The sequence below is a fragment of the Xenopus laevis genome, chromosome 1L, assembly GCF_017654675.1.
Source record: "Xenopus laevis strain J_2021 chromosome 1L, Xenopus_laevis_v10.1, whole genome shotgun sequence".
NCBI classification, from domain to species: Eukaryota; Metazoa; Chordata; class Amphibia; order Anura; family Pipidae; genus Xenopus; species Xenopus laevis.
The window spans coordinates 55,923,673-55,947,361 of NC_054371.1; the positions used below are offsets into that span (position 1 = coordinate 55,923,673).

Sequence of the window (23,689 nt, forward strand, 5' to 3'; positions counted from 1 at the left end):
TTTTTTTTCATTTTTTATTATATGTGCTTTTTGAGTTATTTAGCTTTTTATTCAGCAGCTCTTCAGTTTGCAATTTCAGCAATCTGCTTGCTAGGTTCCAAATTACCCTAGCAACCATGCACTGATTTGAATTAAGGACTGAAATATGGGTAGGAGAGGACCTGACTAGAAAGATGAGTAATAAAAAGTAGGAATAACTATACATGTGTACAGTAGCTTTACAGAGTAGTTACTTTTTAGATGGGGTCAGTGACCCCTATTTGAAAGCTGGAAAGAGTCAGAAGAAGGCAAATAATTCATATAATGAGGACCAAATCAAAAGTTGCTTAGAATTGTCCATTCTATAACATACTAAAATAAACTGAAAGGTGAACCACCCCTTTAAGTTCTTAAAGGGATACTGTCATGGGAAAAAAAATTTTTTTCAAAATGAATCAGTTAATAGTGCTGCTCCAGCAGAATTCTGCACTGAAATCCATTTCTAAAAAAAACAAACAGATTTTTTTATATTCAATTTTGAAATCTGACATGGGGCTAGACATTTTGTCAATTTCCCAGCTGCCCCATGTCATGTGACTTGTGCTCTGATAAACTTCAATCACTCTTTACTGCTGTACTGCAAGTTGGAGTGATTATCACCCCCTCCCTTTTCCCCCCAGCAGCCAAACAAAAGAACAATGGGAAGGTAACCAGATAACAGCTCCCTAACACAAGATAACAGCTGCCTGGTAGATCTAAGAACAACACTCAATCGTAAAAACCCATGTCCCACTGAGACTCCTTCAGTTACATTGAGAAGGAGAAACAGCAGCCTGCCAAAAAGCATTACTCTCCTGAAGTGCAGGCATAAGTCACATGACATGGGGCAGCTGGGAAATTGACAAAATGTCTAGCCCCGTGTCAGATTTCAAAATTGAATATAAAAAAATCTGTTTGCTCTTTTGAGAAATGGATTTCAGTGCAGAATTCTGCTGGAGCAGCACTATTAACTGATTCATTTTGAAAAAAAAATTTTTTCCCATGACAGTATCCCTTTAATAAGAAAAGACTGATTTTTAAGCAACTGTATGTGAAATATAGAGCAGTAGTCCATAACCGATAAAATTATCCTTAAAACAGCCTGGTGTGTTTGTGCAAGCAGCATAGTTAGTGACATAGTTAAATTGGGTTGAAAAAAAAGACCATCAAGTTCAACCACTGCAAATGAATCCCAGCGCGCATACACCTACACACACCCTGAAGAAACTATATTTACCAATATCTAAATGAATTGTATTTTAGTATCATTATAGCCTTGAATATTATGCTTGTCCAAGAAATCACCCAAGCTCCTCTTAAAGGTAACAGAATCGGCTGTAACAACATCACTCAGCAGGGCATTCCACAACCCCACTGTGAAGAACCACCTACGCTGCTTCAAATGAAAGTTTTTTCCCTCTAGTGTAAATGGATAACCTCTGTCAGATGATCCATTTTATGGAAAAATAGATCTTCCACTAGCGGTTTATAATGTTCTCTAATATACTAATAAGTGTAATCATGTCCCCTCACTGTACTGTCTCAAATGCTTTAGCAAAGTCCAAGTAGATTACATCCACTGCCATTGCAAAGTCAAGGCCCCTGCTCACCTTCTCATAAAAGGCAATTAAATTTGTTTGGTAAGATCAGTTAGCATTAGACCATGCTGGCACAAACTCATAGTATTATGACTTGCCATTAAGTCAGCTATACCAGCCTTTACAAGCACTTGCTGCAAACACCAAAATGGATTCAATTTATGTAATTTCCAAAGGCTTCAGTGGCTCTAAACAGAGGAAAACTTGGACAGATGCCATTTGCTACTAACCTAGGACTAGAATTTCCCATTATAATAATGTCACATTACTGTCTAAAATACACTGGAAAATGCATGGGCTATTTAAGTCATATAGTTATCTTGCGTTTTCCTTTCATACAACTTTTTCTTCCAAGATGATGTGAGTTTGACCTTATTCAGTGGACATTTAAATAATTCAATTAAAAAATGCATTGAAAAGTATTCTCTCGCTGCTAAGCACAAATAAGCTTAGCAATCTCCTTGACCTGATTCTGACAAAAACTATGAATCTTCCCTCATCAATACTCTCTTTCAGTTATTCTGATGCCTGTGCAACCACAGCTCCTCCTGGGCCCAAGATAACTGCTCAGACAATTGTTAAAATATAATGCCTCTATAGAGCTTGCCGTCAGTCAGCATATTTACTTTATAATTGCTAATGCTGCATTTGTTGCCAGGAATGGCAGGACCTTGAAAATGGACAAAGCTAAAGCCCTTTTTTCAATAAATAGGCACCAAATGCTTGATGGCATGATATATGCAGGGGAGGCAAACTGGCCAGACTGGTTAAAAAATGTGTCAGAGATGTATATGAACTGGGACCTATTTAAAACTATGCAGAGATTCTGTAATTACAATTTAGATTATTTTGCACAGTGTCTAAAAGGGTTCATGGAGCCCAAAAAAGACTCCATTTAACTTCTTCATTATATAAAAGGTAACAGTAGTGCCTTCCAGAGTCTGAAATGAAGACCCCACACCTATGCCCACTGAACACAAAACAATACCATCACTTCTTGGCCATCTCTTGGCCTTCATTTGTGTATTTTTCTGGTTTTGAATTATTTACATTGTTTGTTGCAATTGCCCTGCTTGAAATATTAACAGCTATTTTGTATTAACCAGACATCTGCAGGGAAGTCAGAATTAAAGAATAACATGCCCTTACAATCCTATTATTTAAAGGGCTTCTGTCATGATTTTTATGGAGTAGTTTATATTTCTAATTGCATTGTTTACAATACAAATAATTCACTCAGTCATATAAAATTTTATTCCTGAACCAACGAATATAAATATTTTTTTAGCTGTAATATTGGTGTGTAGGCAGACATCTCAGGTCATTGTGCCTAAGCCTGTGCTTTCAGAAAGAGCCAGCACTACATGATGGAACTGCTTTCAGATAAACTATTGTTTCTCCTACCCAATGTAATTGAAGGAGTCGCAGTGGAACTTGGATTATTACTATTGAGTGTTGTTCTTATTTGTACCAAGGAGCTGTTATCTTGTGTCAGGGAGCGGTTACCTTTTTACATTACCATTGTTCTGCTGATGGGCTCCTGGGGGGAGAGGAGGTGATATCATTTCAACTTTATACAGAGCACAAGTCACATGACTGGGGGTATCTGGGAAACTGACAACATGCCCCATGCAAGATTTCAAAATTAAATATAAAAAATCTGTTTGTTCTTTTGAAAAACAAATTTCAGAGCAGGATTCTGCTGGAGCAGCACTATTAACAAATGTTTTTCCCGTGACAGAAAACCTTTAATGTTTACATTTTTAAATAGACTTAAGGTATGGAGGTCTAAATTACTGAAATATCCCATACCCAGGAAACTACAGGTCTGGAGCATTCTGTATAACAGGTCCCATACCTGTACAAGCAATATAATATAACAACAACAATGCAGTTAAAGCCTCACAATCAGGTTCAGTGACCCTCACAACCAGACAGCATTTTCAGCTGCAGATCAGTAAGAGTCTGAATACAAATAATATGTAAACCTATAAGGGCTAAACTCCACATCAGAGATAAAATCTGATGGTGTCTGAGAGTTCCATACAGCTAGCAATCACACAACGTTTTAACAGGCCTCTGTGTAGATGCGTGTCAGATGTATATATATATATATATATATATATATATATATATATATATATATATATATATATATATATATATATATATATATAGAATTAGTTCCATACAGCTAGCAATCACACTTTTCAAAATCACATGGGCTTAAGCCTGAGCATCTTTACATTCAAGTAAAAAGCATTCTGAGCATATCTATAGTGTGCTAACCAAATAAGCCTTCCAGTTAATGTGCATAAAGAATTCCGAGCGCTCATGAGTGCGTAAGTGTACGAAGTCTGACAATGTTTGACTTCCAGAAAGAATTTTTTGAAGAGTGAAATGAGCAACTGCAAGAGCATCCCGAGCAGATCTGTAGGGGCCACTGCTCATTTTAGGGAATAGTGCGTGTATGTGTCGGTGTGTGTGTGTGTGTGTGTGTGTGTGTGTGTGTGTCGGTGTGTGTGTGTGTGTGTGTGTATTCTTTGTAGCCTCAAATAGTTGCCATTTATTAAAGAATAAACTAAAAAAAAACTCGGCAAGTAAAAGCTGGCAAGGTTGTATAGAAGTCAATGGGAATGTTGTCTGACAACTTTATTTAATTTTCCCAGTTTGTTAGAACATTGGAGATTTTCAGCCTCATTGAAAATGAATGAGATTCTCACTGACATGCGAAAAAACACATAGCAAGCATTCGAGAAAAAAAGTTGCACGACTTTTGTTGGTGTTTTATCCTCTTGTGTGTTTTTTTTTGATAAATTTTTCCATAGGTGTATACTGTTGTAAAATGGATCAGTTCCTGCATCCGGACAAGAAATAGAAAATATAAATGTTTTCCATGGAAACGAAGACGAGAAACAGACTGGTTATGTAGATGGAGAAGACTTTGTTACTACATCTTCAGCATAACATTCAATGGGGGAAAGGGTGTGCCTATGCACCAGATCCATGAACAGTACCACCATACAAGGTACATGGGATAGAATAGAATGATTCATTGGTTCAGCTACAAGGAATGAACTTTGAAGCACCCTCCCCCCCCCAACCAGAACAGGATACACCCCACTGCTTAAACTGGAAAGGGCAACTATCTGACCTGTTGTGAAAGGCCTAAATAACTTCTGTACCAGATTCTTGAGGCACAATTCAATGTATACATAGGACAAAGCATGCGCACAGTTTTTAGTGCACTTTGAAGGGGTTTTTATTGCACAATCCATAGAGAATTTGAATTTACGTAGGTCCCTGTTTTATTCCTTCATAACAGACAGATCAGGGCTACGGGAACATTGCTAACAGCGCTGGGAATCAATGGGCCTGCTTACCTACTATCACATGTCTGCGCTCTGCAGACAGCGGAGAAACAGTAACTTTGATATGGAGTTGGATGCCTATCCTCAAGTGAACTCCAATAATTTAAACAGGGTGTGCTGAATGTGTTTCAAATGGATTCTGAATGAGATATTGCATTTGCACACAGACTATTGAACAGATCTAGACAACATACTTTAACTCATCTGCCACCAGAGAGCCCACCAAAGCAGACAATAAACTAGGAGTAAAAGAACAAATAAGAAAAATACATAGCTGGCCAGAAAAATTGCCTTCCTGACCACCTAAGTGATGGCTATATAATAAAAGCTGCTGTCTCTGACCCTGCAGACCAAGTCGCTTATTGACCTGTGCATGGGACCTTCCCATCAGACAAGGACTTCACTGGCACATTGAAATGGTCCTCACCATAGGTTCGAGGAATGATCCAATTGATGGTCAAACCGTCAGTCCAACTCTTGGGTGGCCAAACTGGACAAAGATTCAAAAGAGCAAACAGATTTTTTTAAATTTAATTTTGAAAATCTGACATGGGGCTAGAAATATTGTCAGTTTCCCAGCTGCCCCCAGTCATGTGGCTTGTGTTCTGATAAACTTCAGTCACTCTTTACTGCTGTAGTGCAGGTTGGAGTGATATCACCCCCTCCCTTGCCCCCCCCTCCATCAGCCTAACAACAAAACAATGGGAGGTAACCAGATAACAGCTCCATAACATAACAGCTGCCTGGTAGATCTAAGAACAGCACTCAATAGTAAAATCCATGTCCTACTGCGACACATTCAGTTACATTGAGTAGGAGAAACAACAGCCTGCCAGAAAGCAGTTCCATCCTAAAGTGCTGGCTTATTCTGAAAGCACATGACCAGGCAAAATTGGCTACCTACACACCAATATTACAACTAAAGAAAATACACTTGTTGGTTCAGGAATGAAATTTTATATTGTGGAGTGAATTATTTGCAGTGTAAACAGTGTAATTTAGAAATAATGATTTTTACATCATAAAAATCATGACAGAATCCTTTTAAATGTAACCACCTGGAACTATTGGCAAGATTGATTTTCTGGTGTGTATCAGGCGGTTGGCATTCTCCATGATAGATGGGGAAAATACACTGGCATAATATTAGCAATTATAGTCTAAGTTTTCATTTTATAATGCAGTACATTTTCAAATCTGTAGGAAGAGCCCTATTTACCTCTTGCATCAGATATTGGGTATTGTATACACCCATTTATTGTACAGTGCTGCAGAATATGTTGACACTTTATAAATAATTATAATAATAATTTGGCTGTCATGGTTTTAACACAGCATTCTATGCAAATACAAATGAAATGCGGAATACGAGTCCTCCAGAAACTAGCATAAAAGTTTGAATGCTTTGCCCTTGGGCTAAGCTCTGAGAAGGCCAGCCTTCTCAGTGAAGTTAGATGAAAGATAAGCTGCTGTCAGGAATGCTGAAAAACTGCTATTCTCAGGTAAAAAATCAGCATTTTTTTTGCCAGGAGGGCAACATCCGATGCAGTGCCCTGAGTGCGCTTGGAACCTTTTAAGTTGACTACGAATAAAGAAGCCTCCAGTCATCAGCCAAGGTCAGCGTATAATATGCAATCAATAGCAGAAGTAGGAAAACGAAATCTAAGTATGCTGGGAAAGTCTGGAAATTGAAGATATAGGCATCAATGTTTTGTAGAAACCAATATAGGAAACAGGGTTTATATTTCTCCCAAAGCGGATATGTAGGAAAGAAACGGAAAAAAAAAATCTGATGAAGCTACTAGCATGGACCAAGCTGAAGAAATGCTGTATATAGCTTACAGGAAATTACACATATACACACAGTATATATTTACTATCAATCAGACCTTCATAGTCTTGGAAAGCACACTTTATTTATACTCTTTTTTTTTTTTTTTTAGCACTGCTAATTAAATGCAGCTCTAACCCTCCCAGTTCACATTTTCCTTCTAATCTTCCCACTAGAAAGCAAATCCCAAACACACACAGGAAACAGGGAGCAATTATTCCCATCACTGACACACGACATGGAGAGAGCCAGTTGGCTGTCCCACTCAAGGCCTATGAGCAAGCTGTAGCCTTGCAGGGCACCGGGACATTTTTATGGCTCCAAATCTACCCACAGGCTTCATATGATTGTTTTCATGACATTCTTTTAATAAAAACAGTCTGCATCCATGATATTTATATTATATAACCCATTATGCTGAAAAAGCAGACAGCCTTGCCTTACAGGACTACTCAGACACATAAAAGAATTTTACTTGGATTTAATCTTAAACTGATCACAGTTTTTTACTGATCACAGTAAATTAAAAAGTTGCTCGTTTAGCAAGGTCTTCAAAAAGAACAGCTCTTTGCCCAATTTGATCATATTGTACTGACGTAATCATTTGGGCCTCAGGCATTTAATCTTATCGTACTGAGGGCTTATGGGGACCCATCAAGTTCTCAGGGAGAGACCCATACATGGGGCAATAAGTTGACCATTTGGTCTGCAGGCGCCAAAATGGCAGCTTTTATCAGTTTATGTATGGCAACCTTTAGAGAAGGCAGTGCACATTAAGGAGGCCATACACTGACTCAAACTGGTCAACTAACAAAAGCCAAATTTTGATTGGTTGCTGTTGGTTAGTAGGGAAGCCAAAGCCTGATGAATTGCTATGGGTTACTATTTGGATAACATCCTCCACTGCTTCATGATTTTGTCAACAACAGCATTATTTCATTACATTTTATAGCTGAGATTTCATCCTTATTCATTAAAAAGGCAGTTCCTTAAACTGATAAAATCAAAAATACGTCTGAAAGCTAGCCAAGGGATCTTGGTTTATATACACATGAAAGTGACATGAAAAGCAGAGTTCATTTTCATTTCGAATGTGTACTCAGCCTTGCAAGATATCTATATCATCTCACACAACACAGCACAGAAATGCTTGTTTCTGCTCATATATTTCCAGATGCATGGAGCCTTCTCCCTGCTGTGCCCACAGGTTAGGGAAGTAGCAGATGTAGCTGTGTTTTTGGCCCAGTAGGACTTAATGGCTGATTCATAGTTTGGGACTTACATCCATTTGCATGTATCATATTGAAAAGGCTGGAGATACAAGGGGCTCCAATATAGTAACAAAAAACTAGAAGGACATTAACATCTCAGTTACAGGGACTTAATTCGCACATTGTAAAAAGTGGGTGTATTTCTTGTGATTTGGTAATAACAAAGAAAACATCAATCAGACCACCAAGCTGTTCCCCAAATCTTTTAAAAACAGAACAGCCAATTAGAAAGCTAATTAGCTTGTAATCAGTAAGTAAATATCCAGCAGTGGCAAATCCTACCCATTTCTCAACTGTGTAATCAAGTGTGCACCATTCACATGTGGGACCTATTATCTGATCACACCCAACCCTAGCTGAGCATCTCTGAGAACCTTAGCCCAGAATCCACTGCAGTGCTGTGATCCGCCATAACTATGCAAGTCCCTGCACTTAGACTGGGTTCGGTTTCTTGAGCCTGTGAAAATATTCAACCTATAATTTTCAGCTCGTACAAGAGGAGTAAATCACATCAGTCTGAAAAACCAGAAATTCCCACATGGCCTGAAAGCAGAGCATTTCTGAACTACATTTCCCAGAATGTTCAAACAACTTACAGAACTGCAAGTCTGAAAAATCTGAAACACAATTAAATATATCTTAATAAATCTTTGTACAGCAAGGTATAAATGGCAGAAATCATGTGGGGTTGGAATAAATACAGCCGCTACTTATTGTATTCTACCTGGGTAGAATTTATGTATCACAGCTTTGAGTGTTTTTGACGTATGAGGTCAAGTATCAGCTGAGGAAATGTCTTTGTTGACATATAGGAAAAGAAAACCATTTAGGCAATTTCATTAAGTGAAGAACTAGAAGTCCACAGGCTACATAAACAGCTGCTTTAATGAAATGGGGGAGTGGTGTGGTCCCTGTTGAGGAAAGGATAGCAAACATACAGCCTTTCTACACACCATCATCTCACTGCTAGGAGGTTGCTTAGCTACAAAAAGGGAGCAGAATCAAATTGACTTAACCATTTCAGAATGCAATAACGATGGTAAGAATAAAGCCATGCTGCTGCTTGTACCTTTAAGAAGGAAATCCTTATGAATGTCAAAGCACAGCTGGATTACAGGTGTCTGGACCCCCCCAGATCACAAATATGGAACAGACTGTTCTGACTATATAGCTATTTCTAACCCTGGAGGAGTAACAGCAACGCCTATTGTTTGTAACAATCACATCCCTGGGCAGGAAAGTTTGTTGGGTAAATGATGAACATGATAAACTTGGAAATTAGCATCATAGTTAAAGGCAATGATAGAATCCACCATGGGAAAAGTAACGTATGCAACCGAATTTAAGGTTATTGTATATTGGTAAAATATTACAATGCGCCAAGGAATGGGAAACAGTGAAAATTGGTATAATGGCAGCTTTCTGTTCATTGGGGTGATACAGTAAAAACTGCTTGTAAACTAATTCTTTAGATGAACCAATGCCAAGATTAAAGAAAGCATTACTGCTCCCATAACTATATTTTTTATGACAGAATAATTTTCCTACAAAGAGGCGGCAGGCGCTCCTACGTGTGAAATGTTGGCCGCCTCCTCTGTACAGGGGCTGGGAGATACTGCTGGAGCTGGCAAGCACCCATTTCCAGCATGCTCCATTCTGACTAGCAGAAGGCTTCAACAGAGCCTGTAATTAGAATCCAACGTGACTGGCAGGCCACTGGCACGGGATCATCATGGATTTCCTACTAACATTCCTATAGAGTCTTCAATGGGGCTGATTCCTTATATACGTGGCATTCACAGCCTTGTGAATTCTGCATTAAACGTTTTAAAGTACCCCTCCAAGAATGATTATAAAAGTACAGGTATGGGATCTGTTATCCAGAATGGGGTTTTCTGGATAACAGATCTTTCCATAAGTTGGATCTCTGTACATTAAGTCTACTAGTAAAACATGTAAACATTGAATAAACCATATAGGCTGGTTTTGCTTCCAATAAGGATTACTTGAATCTTAGTTTGGATCAAGTAAACGGTACAGTTTTATCATTACAGAGAAAAAGGAAATCAATTTGACAAATTTGGGTTATTTGGATAAAATGGAGTCTATGGGAGATGAAGTTTTTGTAATTCTGAGCTTTCTGGATAACGGGTTTCCAGATAACCGATCCCATACATGTAGTAGAATAGAAGTGTATTTATCTACCTGGATCTGTGGTGTATCAGCTAGCGCTTTTTTAAATCAAATATTCTTTTTCACCAAATTGCTCTGAAGTAGAATTAAAAGTAAAAGTTTGAGAAAACAAGAATGTAAATAAAAAGCCATGAAAAAAAGTCACATTAAAAGTTCAAGTCAACGCCCACTTGTTTTATAATCTCAACAAACAACTCCCAGAATCAGACCAGTTTATGTTCTGTAGAAGCCTTGTTACATCATGTGAGTAATTTAACGCAATGCTAAACTATAATTCCACTCAGCTATAAAACCCCAAACTAGAAAACTCCTTTATATCAAGCGAGAAAAATACCAACCTTTATATAAATAAAAGACGACTGAAATCTCATCTTCCATTTCTTGTAATGTAATGAAAGTAAGTAGCCAGGGTATTCCAATTTGTCCAAAGCGCTTTCTATAATCCACGGACAGAGGTATTTAGGTTTTCTAATCTGAAATTAAAGGCACCAGCAAGCTGATGGTGTGAATAGGATCCCAGTGCAAGGCTCTCAATGTGCCAGGCAACTTGCTGCCAAAAAAGAAGCATCCAGGAACACGCGAGTGCTCAGGGGTTGTCCTTTAGGAATCATTTCTGTAGTGCTAAATGGATAATACAATCTCTCTTGTTTCCCCAAACTGCACACAGATATTCCCACGGTGGGTAGGGTCCGGCTTCCAGCAGCTGGCCTGGAGCTAGTGCTTGCTCGGAGACTTTCTGCTTTGTGCCGGATTCCCATGAACAAGAAGAGTGTTGTAGCACAGAAGCTCAAACTACTGGATCCGCTGTCACTAATACTCCCTTGTTTAGGGCCTCCTATTTCACATTCCTCTTTTGCACGTCACTCGGGAATGTCACTCCTCAGCCCTGGAATGTAAACTTGTTCATCACCAGCAGCCTAGTGTTAAAAGGATCTCTGTGCTCCCCACCCCCACGCCAAGAGCTTTCACATCACGGGAATAATGGGAAAAATGACTACTCAATGGCTAAGCAATAAAATCTGCTGCTTCAGACACCTGTGGAAAGAAAGGTGTCTCTGAGAGTGTTACATTGCAGCTTAAGCGTCAAATGTAATTACACTGGCCGCAAAGCATACGCTGCTCTGCACAATGATCTCGTCTCAGTGCTAAGGGATCTTATAATATACAGTAGTCTATTTGCTGGAGTAAAAACAGGGATTTCACAGGCTTCATGATTTTCCTCTTATATATCAATGGACAACTGAAGCTGTAACCCAACTCTGAACAGTACATTTTAGTATTAAAGCTTGTAAAAAAAAATGTTGCCCAATGTAAAATGTTTTTCCTATGTGGAATTTATTGAATGTGCTTCTCACTAATATCCGTAGTCTCCATACTAGATAAGCATGGACTGGAGTCTAAAAGGTTAAACAAATGGGTTAATGTATGGAACCGTCTTCTGGCATTTGCAGAGGACAATATGGCAGTGTATTGGATTTACTATATCCATTATATTTGGATACATGTTAGGGTAAAAGGCAATCTCATAATAGGACATTAGCAACAGGCCAGGACCTGATTGAGCCTGGTCCTTGTTATTTATCAAAGACAAACTATTACAGACAGACAGATTACCTATAGATCCCCTACTCATGGCAGAACAATAGGAAGTAATCCACAGCTAGCTGCAGCACATACAGTATGTAATAAGTTTATCAGGCCAAAGGTGTTGCATTTTCAGTATTCCTCTATCAAACCAAGGTAAAGATTAGCTTCTTGGCACGGTGACAAGAATACTAACTATATCTAGAAGTATTAAACAGATTTTAAATGCAGTACATCTTGGGTGCAAAACCCCCCAAGTAAGCATACTTTTAATATTTTCTGGCAGATTCCCCCCACAAAGGTGTCATTTTGCCTCATTGCTTATAACCAATATCAACCAGTAGGCAGTAATAAGTAAAGAACAATTAGATTAATAGCAGCAAATGTCTTATACTGGTTAGCGTGGGTTACGGTGGCCATACACTATAAAGCACTTTCCCCGGATATGCCCAGCTAAAGTGGGCGATGTCAGGCTTTAATCCGATTGCTGGCCCTAGGGTTGTGGGAATACATGCCGTTGGAGCGAGAACCAAGTCAGCTAACCGATCCAATGTGAAAATCAAACCTGCCCCATTGACTTCTTGCTGATTTCTGCAAGATATCGCAGGGTAGCCCATCAAAAGGCCACAAAACTGCCAAATCAGTTGAAAGGGCCCCAATAAAAAGATTAAATCTGCAGAGTTAAATCATTTTTTTTTCCTCAAAGAAACTGTTTTTTTGGGGTATCAAAACATCTGCTGGGAGTCAATTCAAAGTCAGAACAAGCGGAGGTGCCAGGGGGGAATAGGAACTTGTTTCATGGCCTGTTAGTGCCTTTGGAAGAGATATTTATCCATGTAAAATAAATACCTACATCTACCTCTAAAACTATAGGCACTAATGAACCAAACTCAAATAATATGTATGAATCACATATGGAAATATCAGTTAAACTAACCTACACAGTTTAAAATGCCCTTACAAGCAATAAGCAGCATTTTCTGTACTTGTACAAACAGATCATTAGCATGGAAAGAATGACTGACTTTATATCATATGAACATTTTAAAGTGGCAGTTCACCTTCACATAAGGTATTGTCTTCAGTAGTCCTGTATAGCACAGTCATGGTTTTCAGTTGTTTTCATTTTCTATTTTTAATACTATTGTATTATTTAAGTTTCCTTTCCCCCATCATCTCTCCCAGCAGCAGTTCAGGAAAGTAGATTGCCAGCTCTCTTAACTGTTACAGTTTAATACATAAGTTGATACATTTTTCATTTACAGCAACAACTTCATCTCCTCCCTGAGTGTTACTGTTGTCACAAAGCAACTGTTACCTTTGTAACAGCGTAAGAAGCTATATGAGCTCCCAACATGTTTTTATGTATATTATATTAAATAATATTATATTATACAATACCCATCTGAATTGTGTCTGTCTGTTACCCTCCTATTTAGACTGTAAGCCCTATGGGGTAGGGTCCTCTAGCCTTTGTTTCCTTGACACTGAGCACTTAATCTGTATTGGAATTATATTTTATATTTATGTGAATTGTATTTCTAATAATGACTTGTTACTTTTTATTCCAATGACCCCTTGTTTGTTACTACTAATTTATTGTTTTGCTGCACAGTGCTTTGCCCTCAAGGAGCGCTATACAAATAAAAATATACATACATACATACAATACATACATATCGTTTTGAGGCTTTTGTAAAATATACAAACATGTGGTCTGAGTCCTAGAAAATGTCATTCAATTACTACTGGGGCAATACAAACAGGGCTGCCATCAGAATTCAAAGGATTCCAATACAAAAAAAACCATAATCAGAGCCCCCACAAATAAAAAAAAACCCATTGGTGGCCAGAGCCCCCCTCACAAGTTAAAAAAAAATATTGGTGACCAGGCCCCGATAAAAATTAAAAAAAATAAAAATAAATTGCTGGCCAGGGTCCCTCCATAAAAATAGAAAAACATTGGTGGCCAGGGTGCCCCCATTAAGAAGAAAAAAAGACCATTGGTGTTAAGTTGAACTTACCTTTCAATTTTTCTAACCCCCATATCTGGCTTCATATTGGCTTCGACTTCTTTGGCTGCAACCGCAGATGTTCGGCTCCTGTTTCCCGATTTCAGGTCCTACTTAGGCTGTTCGGCTGCTACTTTGGCAATTTTAGGGGGACCAGGTTAATCTAGGAATCTAGGACCGGGCCCCCCCGTAAAAGTTTAAAAGATATCTGGCCGGGATGATTGTCCCCCCAGTGGCCTCCTGATGGTGGCCCTGAATACAAATGACCATTCTGGTCTAGCGAAATGCAGACTCGCAGATACCTCCACAAGTATGTGTTATTTAAGGCACATTTGCAATATACGTTCATTGTTTTTCCATGTTATTGACATTCTTAGTTGTAGTTCTCACCAGCCATTTTCTTGTTTAATGTTAATATAGAGGTATCAAACAAGCACTTGCTCTGAGGTTCTTTGCTCTGTGGAGCTATGTGTACCAAGCTTACGACGAACATTGCACAGTTAAATGGCTCCCTGCAGATGCTAGTATGCAAACAAAGTTGTTTATGTGTTGCTGCTGGATTCTATGCACACATTTTAAAGTCTTGTTGATGTTATTAAATACTAAAGGTGACCATACACTGGCCGATATTCAAGTTCTCCAAACAACAGATACTGTCAAATTGGTCACACTTGAGGAAGGCCAAATAATATAATAACATTCAATCAGTCTGACTGTCTTGGGTTTTTGTGCTGCATTGGCATTGATGTCTGCTCTAAAACATAAAATCAGAAGCATGAGTTGCAAATAAACCGCATGGTAACCAAATGCCTAGTAGAGTTTCATCGCAGTTCCATTTTGGGAATGATTTGCACTATGTGCAATAGAAAGGACTTGTCTGTCTTTCTGTCTTTGCCCAAATAAAGGATGTTTATACAGAAATGTAAATGTGCCATAATGTGATAAAATCCAGAAAGGAGTGCCTTAGAATTCATTTTTCGCTAAACATTGCTACATGGTACATGTTTATAGGTCACGTTGAACAAATTGAATCCATTAATGCACTCTAATAAAAAATAAATAATATGGCTAATGAGAATATGTAAAGTTGAATGAGTTGAATCCACTGATGCATTTTAATAAAAAATAAATAATATGGCTAATGAGAATATGTAAAGTTGAATGAGTTGAATCCACTGATGCATTTTAATAAAAAAATAAATATTATAGCTAATGGGAATATGTAGACGTAAGAACCTGAGACAGTATTTAACGGATGCTCATAATCTTAAAATCTCCCAAACAGCGTAGTGTTTAATTAGTTCTTATTTACAATTTCTATACTGTATAACTTAGGCTTGCTAGCTCATCCTTTTAATATCCAGATATAGATCAAATTGAAATATAAACCAATTAACTAAGTACCAATAAAATGACACAGTGCATAACTGTAGACAAACCATAGTTACATAGTTAAATCGGGTTGAAAAAAGACAAAGGCCATCAAGTTCAACCCCTCCAAATGAAAACCCAGCATCCATACACACACCCCTCCCTACTTTCACATAAATTATATATACCCATATCTAAACTAACTATAGAGTTAAGTATAAAAACAGCCTTTGATATTACGTCTATTCAAGAAATCATCCAAGCCATTGTTAAAGGCATTAACTGAATCAGCCATCACAACATCACCCGGCAGTACATTCCACAACCTCACTGTCCTGACTGTGAAGAACCCCCTACGTTGCTTCAAATGAAAGTTCTTTTCTTCTAGTCTGAAGGGGTGGCCTCTGGTACGGTGATCCTAGCAAACACTTTTTTTCCGGAGAAAACAACCCCAACCTTGACAGTGTAGACTACAGCACATATTTATTTTAGTTAGCCATTACTTTTGTAGACATCCCTGATATTAATACTGCACACAACTAACAATTTTACACAATCTATTATGTCCATTCTTTATCCACTTTTTTCCCCACAGGGGTTCCCTCCAAAGTTGGGGACCCTTTGCAAATGCCTGTATTCAAAATGGCCCTGCCCAGGTCCTCCTTCATGGAACAATTACAGAAAAATTGAAAGAAACCATTAAACAGAGCGCATTCCCCTTGAATGTGCTTGAGCTGGCTTCACACAAACAGAAACCTAATTTCAGAACTGGAAAAGAAATGCATAGCAATAGCAAATACATGCAATTACTGTTTGTGGAGTAATATGATGCTACCCACTGTTACCTATTGAAATTCTGCTATATAGCACTGGCGAGAACAGAATAGAAAGAATAGAAATCGCTGTTCCCATGTTCTGTGTTCTCTTCAATGAACATTGTTATGATTTCCACATAAGATTACTGGGCTCCCACAGAGTCCAGCATGGCATTCATCATATTTTTAATGAACTGCTAGGATCTTTTACTTTAAAGAGCTCATCTCTTTGAACTTCAATCCATTCCAAAAAGCTTAAAAAAACATAGCTGCCCATTTCTTCCAAATTGGTTGATCTGGTGTCTATAACAGTTACAGATTTGTAGCAAAAGTTTATTGTCTTAGAGGGGTTGTTCACCTTTAACATTTTGTATGATGTAGACATATTCTGAGACAATTTGCAATAGGTTTTCATGTTTTATTATTTGTGGTTTTTGAGTTATTTAGCTTTTTATTCAGCAGCTCCCTTTTAGAAAAGTGTGTGGAAAAACAACTGTTTCTATAGTTGTTCATGGAGTAAAGGGCACATGAGCCTTAAGAACACCACCAAGGTGGAATGTAAACTCCTCAGTAAAACTGGGAAATGATGACTCCAGTCTGAGTTTAGAACTGTGGTTTGGGCCCACATAAATGTACAGTACAACTGAGCTGCTGCACTCGGCATAACTTTAGTCACTGCCATGTAGCAGAGATTTCCTTCCTTCAAAAGATTCTTCTTGCAAAAATATATCTGCATACTAATGCTATTAAACGGTTGTTCCCCTTTGAGTTAACTTTTAGGATGGTGTAGAGAGTGATATTCTTAGACAATTGCAAATGGATTAAATTTTGTATTATTTGGTTCGGTACATTGGTTTTTGAGTTATTTAGCTTTATATTGAGCAGCTCTTCAGTTTGCATTTTCAGCAATCTGGTTGCTAGGCTTTAAATTACCCTAGCAACAATACATTGTTTTGAAAAAGGGAATGGATTGTGAATAGGAGTAATAAAAAATAGCAATAACAATACATAACAATATATTTGTAGCCTTACAGAGCATTTGGTTTTAGATGGGGTCAGTGACCCCCATTTGAAACTTGGAAAGAGCCAGAAGAAGAAGTAAATAAAATACTTGGAGGCAGAATTTTCCCCCAGACTGGCAAATGCATGTGCTGGCATCAACATCAGTAGATAATATTGTGAGAATGCATTTTTGCCCAAAATCATCTCGATGCGCCTGCATGGGGGGCCGCTGTAGTGGCTCTTGGTCAGGACATAGAAGAGTGATGATTCTCGGTCTACGTTTATCCGCAGGTCTAGAATCAGCTGTGCTTTAACACTTTGTCTGTCTGCACCCAGAAGCATTGTTTCCACTCGGGTGCAGGCAGACAAGGCGGATTTTGGTGCAGAAACGCAAAATTTTGTATTTTGCAATGAAATTCACCAGTAGTTGAAAGGCAAGGAAAGGCAAGGGGAGCAGCAGGACAGCAGAGAATCTGCATTACTTAGCATCGTCTGGCCTTAATCAGAATATTGCAGGTTTTAGCTATTCATGATTTCCTGGTTTCAAGTAAACAATGACTAGACAATTACATTGCACAGAGTAAACTCTAGAGCAAACAATGCAAAGTAGATAATGGATAAACAGCAGATTAAAGGGGAAACACCTACAACAATTTAAAATCAGATCAATCAAATGGATTTATGCTAATTTGGTGGGGGAGTTCTTAGGGCAGTCACTTAAAATAATGTTCTTACTTTGCTTTTAGTTATTACTCTTTCAGAAGATGCTATAAATGTCCGTATGGTTGTCAGGAAAGTCATTTTAACAAAACTCAGAGAACTGATGTTACTGCTTATAATAATAACAATAATAATGTGAACTGGCTGCAGTTACGGCACACAGACGACATCAAACACAAAACTATTACAACATTATAATCAGAAGGAATTAAAAACAATCTTTGTATCATTGCTGACAAATTTCCTGAGAAAAATTGCAGCGGCAAAAAAAAGCAGGTTGAATCCCTAGATATCAGGGCTTGCTGAATCCCTTTGCCCTATGTACAAAGCTATCATTTTTTATTCAGGTGTGGCACCATCCACACAGACAGGTCCTCAGTCCTACACATACAGGTATGGAACCTGTTATCCGGAAAACCCCAGGTCCTGAGCATTCTGGATAACAGCCTTTTTCCGGGATTTGGATCATCATATTTTAAGTCTACTAGAAAATCATATAAACATTAAATAAACCCAAGAGGCTGATTTGGATAATTTGGATTATTTGGATAAACTGGAGTCTATGGGAGAAGGCCTTTCTGGATAATGGATCCCATACCTGTACTACGTTTGGCTGTTTTAGTGCAATCTGTGTGCATTCATTGCTCAACACTCATTCATTATGCCTTCTCTGTAGCTAACAGCAAGCACACCCACATCTAAAGGAACAGTAACAAACACAAAGAAAATAATTTTAAAGTTATTAAATATAATGTACTGTTGCTTCACATTGGTAAAAGTTATGTGTTTACGCTAGAAAGACTACTAGAGTTTATATAAATAGGCTTCTATCTAGCCATGGGTGCAGCCATTCCATCTGAAAAGGAAGAAAAGGCACAGGATACTTAGCAGATAACAGGTAAGCTCTGTAATAGAATAAAATGGTATGCTACAAAGTGCATCTGTTATCTGCTATGTAACCTGAGCCTTGAATGGCTGTCCCCATGGCTACACAGCAGCTTGTTTATATAAACTATAGAAGTGTATCTGAAGCAAACACACAAGTTTTATTAGTGCAGGGAACATTATATATATAACATTATATTTTAATTACTTTAATACACTATTATTTTGGTGTTACTGTTCCTTTAAACATATTCTTCCTAGGAGCGCTTACTGAACTGCTCTGTAATTCCTCAATGAATCATATTCACCTCCTTATTGATGTCAGAGAGATGATATCTTATCCAGATTGAAAATGCACGTGTCAGTTTTAAGCATTTAAATAACTAAAGATTGGGTGCAAACCAATATAATCTCCCTTTACCACTTGGCCCAATCAATTTGCATCGGTTTCTCGTGTCGTGAAATTCAAGAGATGATAAATGAGGATGACTTGTGACAGCTTACTTCTCTTGTTCTACTGGGATCTGGAAAACATTCCATGCATGAGCGTTTGTGGGGCTGTGTGCACTATGGCTTAAAGGAATTGTTCAGTATAAAAATTAAAAACTGGGTAAATAGGCTGTGCAAAATAAAAAATGTTTTCAATATAGTTAGTTATTCATAAATGTAATGTATAAAGGCTGGAGTGACTGGATGTCTAACACAATAGGCAGAACACTACTTCCTGCTTTTCAGCTCTCTTGGTTACCCTGGCTACCAGGCAGTAACCAATCAGTGACTTGAGGGAGGGGCCCATGGGTCATATGTGTTGCTTTTGAATCTGAGCTGAATGCTGAGGATCAATTGCAAACTCACTGATCAGTTATGTCCCATGTGGCCCCCCTTCAAGCCACTCACTAACTAAGAGTTAGAGAGCTGAAAAGCAGGAAATTGGGTTCTGTTCTGTTCAATATCCAGTCACTCCAGCCTTTATACATTACATTTTTGGCTAACTATATTAGAAACATTTTTTTTTTTTGCACAGCCTATTTACCCAGTTTTTATTTTTACACTGAACTGTTCCTTTAAAAGCTGGATTAGGAGACAATACCTTTATCTGTTGTACACACTTGCAAATCAGTGTCTTTGACTCAGGATCCTGGCACTTAAACCAAGCAGAGAATGGCGGCCAAAATTCCATTAGGCACCTCATTTCCTGCTGCGGCAGTCCAGACACATCAGACTGCGGATATGTGATGCACATGTTATATGTACACCACTACCGCATAGCAGATTCATGAGCTCAACTGCTGCCTGACAGCTGTTCATTATCAATTCACATTCGCTATGGCAGCCCTTCAAGAACAGAGAAGGCTATTTACATCAAGGTTCTATCACTTGTCCCAAGGTCAAACTTCCTCAACTCTCCCAACTATTACTGCGGCCAATGAAAGGATGACAATGTGTCCTCTGGCAAAGTGCCCCTGCAAGAATGGCATGTGCCAGGCAGCAGCTGTATGCAGATTAGGAAAGACAGACGGCGTACACAAAGTAAGAGTCATTGGCCAAAAAGAACAACTTGCATCAATAAGACAGTGTTTGTAAAAATAAGGTAATAGTTTCTGCATAGCTACAATGCAGTCATGAAAATAATAATAACAGCACAGGGCGGGCTAGGCAAGATCTGTTGTAATACGGTTATTTTTACTGATGCAAGTCTCATTAACCATCTGTAGGGCTGACTGCACATAATAGGACAATGAAATTAGCAGTTATAACTGCATTTACTACTGGTACAAAGATGATTAATGGGGAAAAAAATGTACTGTCTGCAAAAATGACTTCAGTGATATGTAAATAGCCTTTAAAGGGATTGTTCACCTTCCAATACTTTTTCTCAGTTCAGTTGGTTTCAGATAGTTCCAGAAATAAAGAATTTTTTCCAATTACTTTCTATGTGTGGCCATTTTTCTAATATTGAAGTGTAAGTCTAATTTTTCACCTTCTAAAGCAGCTCTGGAAGGGGAGGGGGGTCGCCGACTGTTCTATATTGATACATTTAGTTGATAAATTTCTTATCTTTGGCACTGCTGAGCAGAATCCCTGAGTTTCATTACAAGCAGCTGTTAGTTACAATAGTTGCTAATACTCCAGAGAAGCTGCTGACAAATATTGTACAAATGTAAGGGTGGTGACACACACTAAGATTCTGGGGAGATCGGTTGTCCCCTAAATGCCGTCCCGCCGACTAGAATGTAAATCGCCGGCGTGATGGCACTCGGAACACTTCGTTTTCCCAAGTCACAGAAGATGACTCACGAGGCATTTAGGGAAGATAAGTTGCCCAAAGAAGAGGCAATTTGTCGCTGGGCGACTAATCTCCCCAGAATCTTAGCACATGTCACCGCCCTAATAGTTTAGAATCTGCACCTGAATTACTGAGCTGCCAGACTGAAAAACCAGAGACAGAAATCTTAAATTTTAAACTTAGGTTTTGGAAAAACTGTAAAAAAAAAATGGAAAGCAACTGAAAAAAGACCTGAAAACAACTCAACTGAAAAAGTTTTTGGAAGGTGAACAACCTCTTTAACTCCGCCTCTAGGTTTTGGTGGGATTCTGGGAGTTGTAGTTCAAACAATCTATATAGCATAGGGCCTCAGTCAACACCTTTGTGCATGATAGAGCTTAGAACGTATTCACATTTGATCTGGAATCCCTAACATACTGTCGTGCAGCACTGTAATATATTAATATATCTTTCCAAAACTGCAGAAAACTGGCTATGAAGATAGTCTTGAAGCTGAAGCCGAGCAGCAGCTGAAGGGCCACATTTAAAATGATGGCGCTGCTTCACCGGCTTGCCCTAAAATGGCTGTCTTTGGTAACACGCATTGCACATGCTATTTCAGGATAGCCAATGTTTCATTGCTGTCTTCACTGCTCCCTTTTAGAAAAGTGCATGGGAAAACAATTGCGGTTGCTCTATAGCTGTTCATGGAGTAAAGGGCACATGAGCCTTTAAGGGAGCTTTAAGAACACCACCAAGGCGAAATGTAAACTCCTCGATGAGATGACTGAGCAATGATGACTCCAAACAGTCCGAGTTTAGCACTGTGCTCTGGGCCCACATAAATGTAAAGTACAACTGAGCTGGACTCTGTATAATTATTAAAACTAGCGCTGATCTAACCAGAGCTACGTACATTGTATATATTGGTGGTTCAGTGGGTAGCAATCTGCCTTGAAGAATTTTGATTCCTGCTTAGGCATTTAGGCAAGTGCAAGAAGTGTGTATCTTTTCCCTGTGACTGCATTGGTTTCATTTGGGTTATAGGATTTCCTTCCAAAATCAAAAATAAATACATAATGCAGAACTTATGACAAAGTTGCCCTTACTTTGTGTGAACGAGAAACGGTAAGACTGTAAGTTTTAATGGGGCTGATGTGCACGACGTGTAATCTCTGTAAAACACTGTGTAAATGTTGGAGAGATCTATAAATACCAGATGATAATAAGAATGGTTTTATGCTGAGTAACCGAGTAACCAGTATGGCTAATGTGAATACCTAACAGCATGTCACTTCTATAGCACAGGGCCTCAGGGTCCAACAGAAGTAAGTGAGTCTTATCTAGTTTGGTGTAAATAACAGCCATGGTGCTATACATTCTTGTTGGAATTGGATACAGTTAGTCCTTTAACCCATTAGCAATCAGAACAGTAACATGAAACCATTCTGACCTTTGAAATTTCCATGCAACATTTCCGTGAGATCAGATAACCCACCAATCACCACAATGTAGACTCTTCTATTCTAGGTTCCCCTTGTGCACACGTTGTCCTTCTTCATTTAGGGTACTGACTCGTCAGTCAACATTCTATAAATGTCATTCCAAGGCTTCTCCATCAAACTTCTCTTTTGATCCTGTGACATCACTCAATCATTCCTTGACAACCAATTCTTCTCGTGTGGTGACACTTTTGAGCTCTTGGCAAAGTACTGCCCTGCCATGCTATTATTATGACAATATATTTGAAATACATTATGTATATATGTTTGGCTACCTATGTGTGAGGGTCCTAATGATTGCTACCTTGCTAATTTATGTGTAACAGCTACAGCAAAGGTCTAGGCCAATTTCAGCAGCCTCTATAGATATTGTGGTCTATCCCTCAAAGTATGAATTTGGCAGACTTTTTCTATATCTTAATTCTCTGGTGTACAGCAATAACTGGCAAAGTTTCTTCATTAGATATTCTTCATTAAATACCAAGATAGAAATACATGTCTCAGACTGTTGCCCTTGTAAATACATGCTTGCAATTACCTACAGCATTATACTCTGCAACACCATTTAGTTAAGTCTTGGTTAGTTTCTTTGTATTTACTGCAAGCTTGGGGTTTGGTTGCCCCCTCACATCTACTTGGTCTTTTGCCTTTTTCTGATGCTACCCAAATGCAAAGTTAATCTTCTGCCATTTTTTTCTATTTAACTATATTCTTTTGACATATTTATAGTAAAGGGTACACTTATTCATTTTATATGCATGCATTTTGTGGTTAATGATGTGCATCCTAATAATTATGACTTGGTTTGCTTTCTGCACTAACTACAATGCTTATATATGTATATAAAATGTCTTAAGTAAATAATTCAATCACTGACCTGCTCCTTGGAAGAAACATGGATTCTTTAATGAACACCGATCCAGATAAAAGGATGTACCAACAGGTACCAATGTCGTCAGGGCTGAAATATAGAAAAAATATAAAATAAGTAAGAAGCATGGCATGGTAGGCTCACAAATATGGCTTATATAACTACTCGAAAGTTTTCCTTAGTATTTGTTCACATATATATATATATATATATATATATATACACACACACACACAAAGAGAATCCAATGAACACTCTTCAAACCTATGTTACTTTACAATAAACTATATAAATAAATTAAAAAAATAAATTAAAAAAACAAATAAATGGGTTTGCCACTTTGTCAAGCTGTAAACTGTAAGCATTTTGCATTAAATGA

At 38.2% G+C, this 23,689-nt stretch overlaps 1 protein-coding gene across 6 annotated transcripts in view; it reads right to left on the reverse strand.

Moving 5' to 3' along the window:
• The window catches only part of rapgef2.L (Rap guanine nucleotide exchange factor 2 L homeolog), a 202,550-nt gene that overhangs the window by 83,710 nt on the left and 95,151 nt on the right, over nucleotides 1-23,689 (reverse strand). For 5 of the 6 annotated variants that reach the window (XM_041581217.1, XM_041581226.1, XM_041581231.1 and 2 more), the window contains exon 4: nucleotides 23,317-23,400. In XM_041581217.1, coding sequence (XP_041437151.1) covers nucleotides 23,317-23,400 — 84 coding nt within the window. Of the gene's footprint in view, nucleotides 1-10,620; nucleotides 11,178-23,316; nucleotides 23,401-23,689 lie in introns of those variants that run through there. The other variant, XM_041581236.1, reaches the window with a different exon arrangement.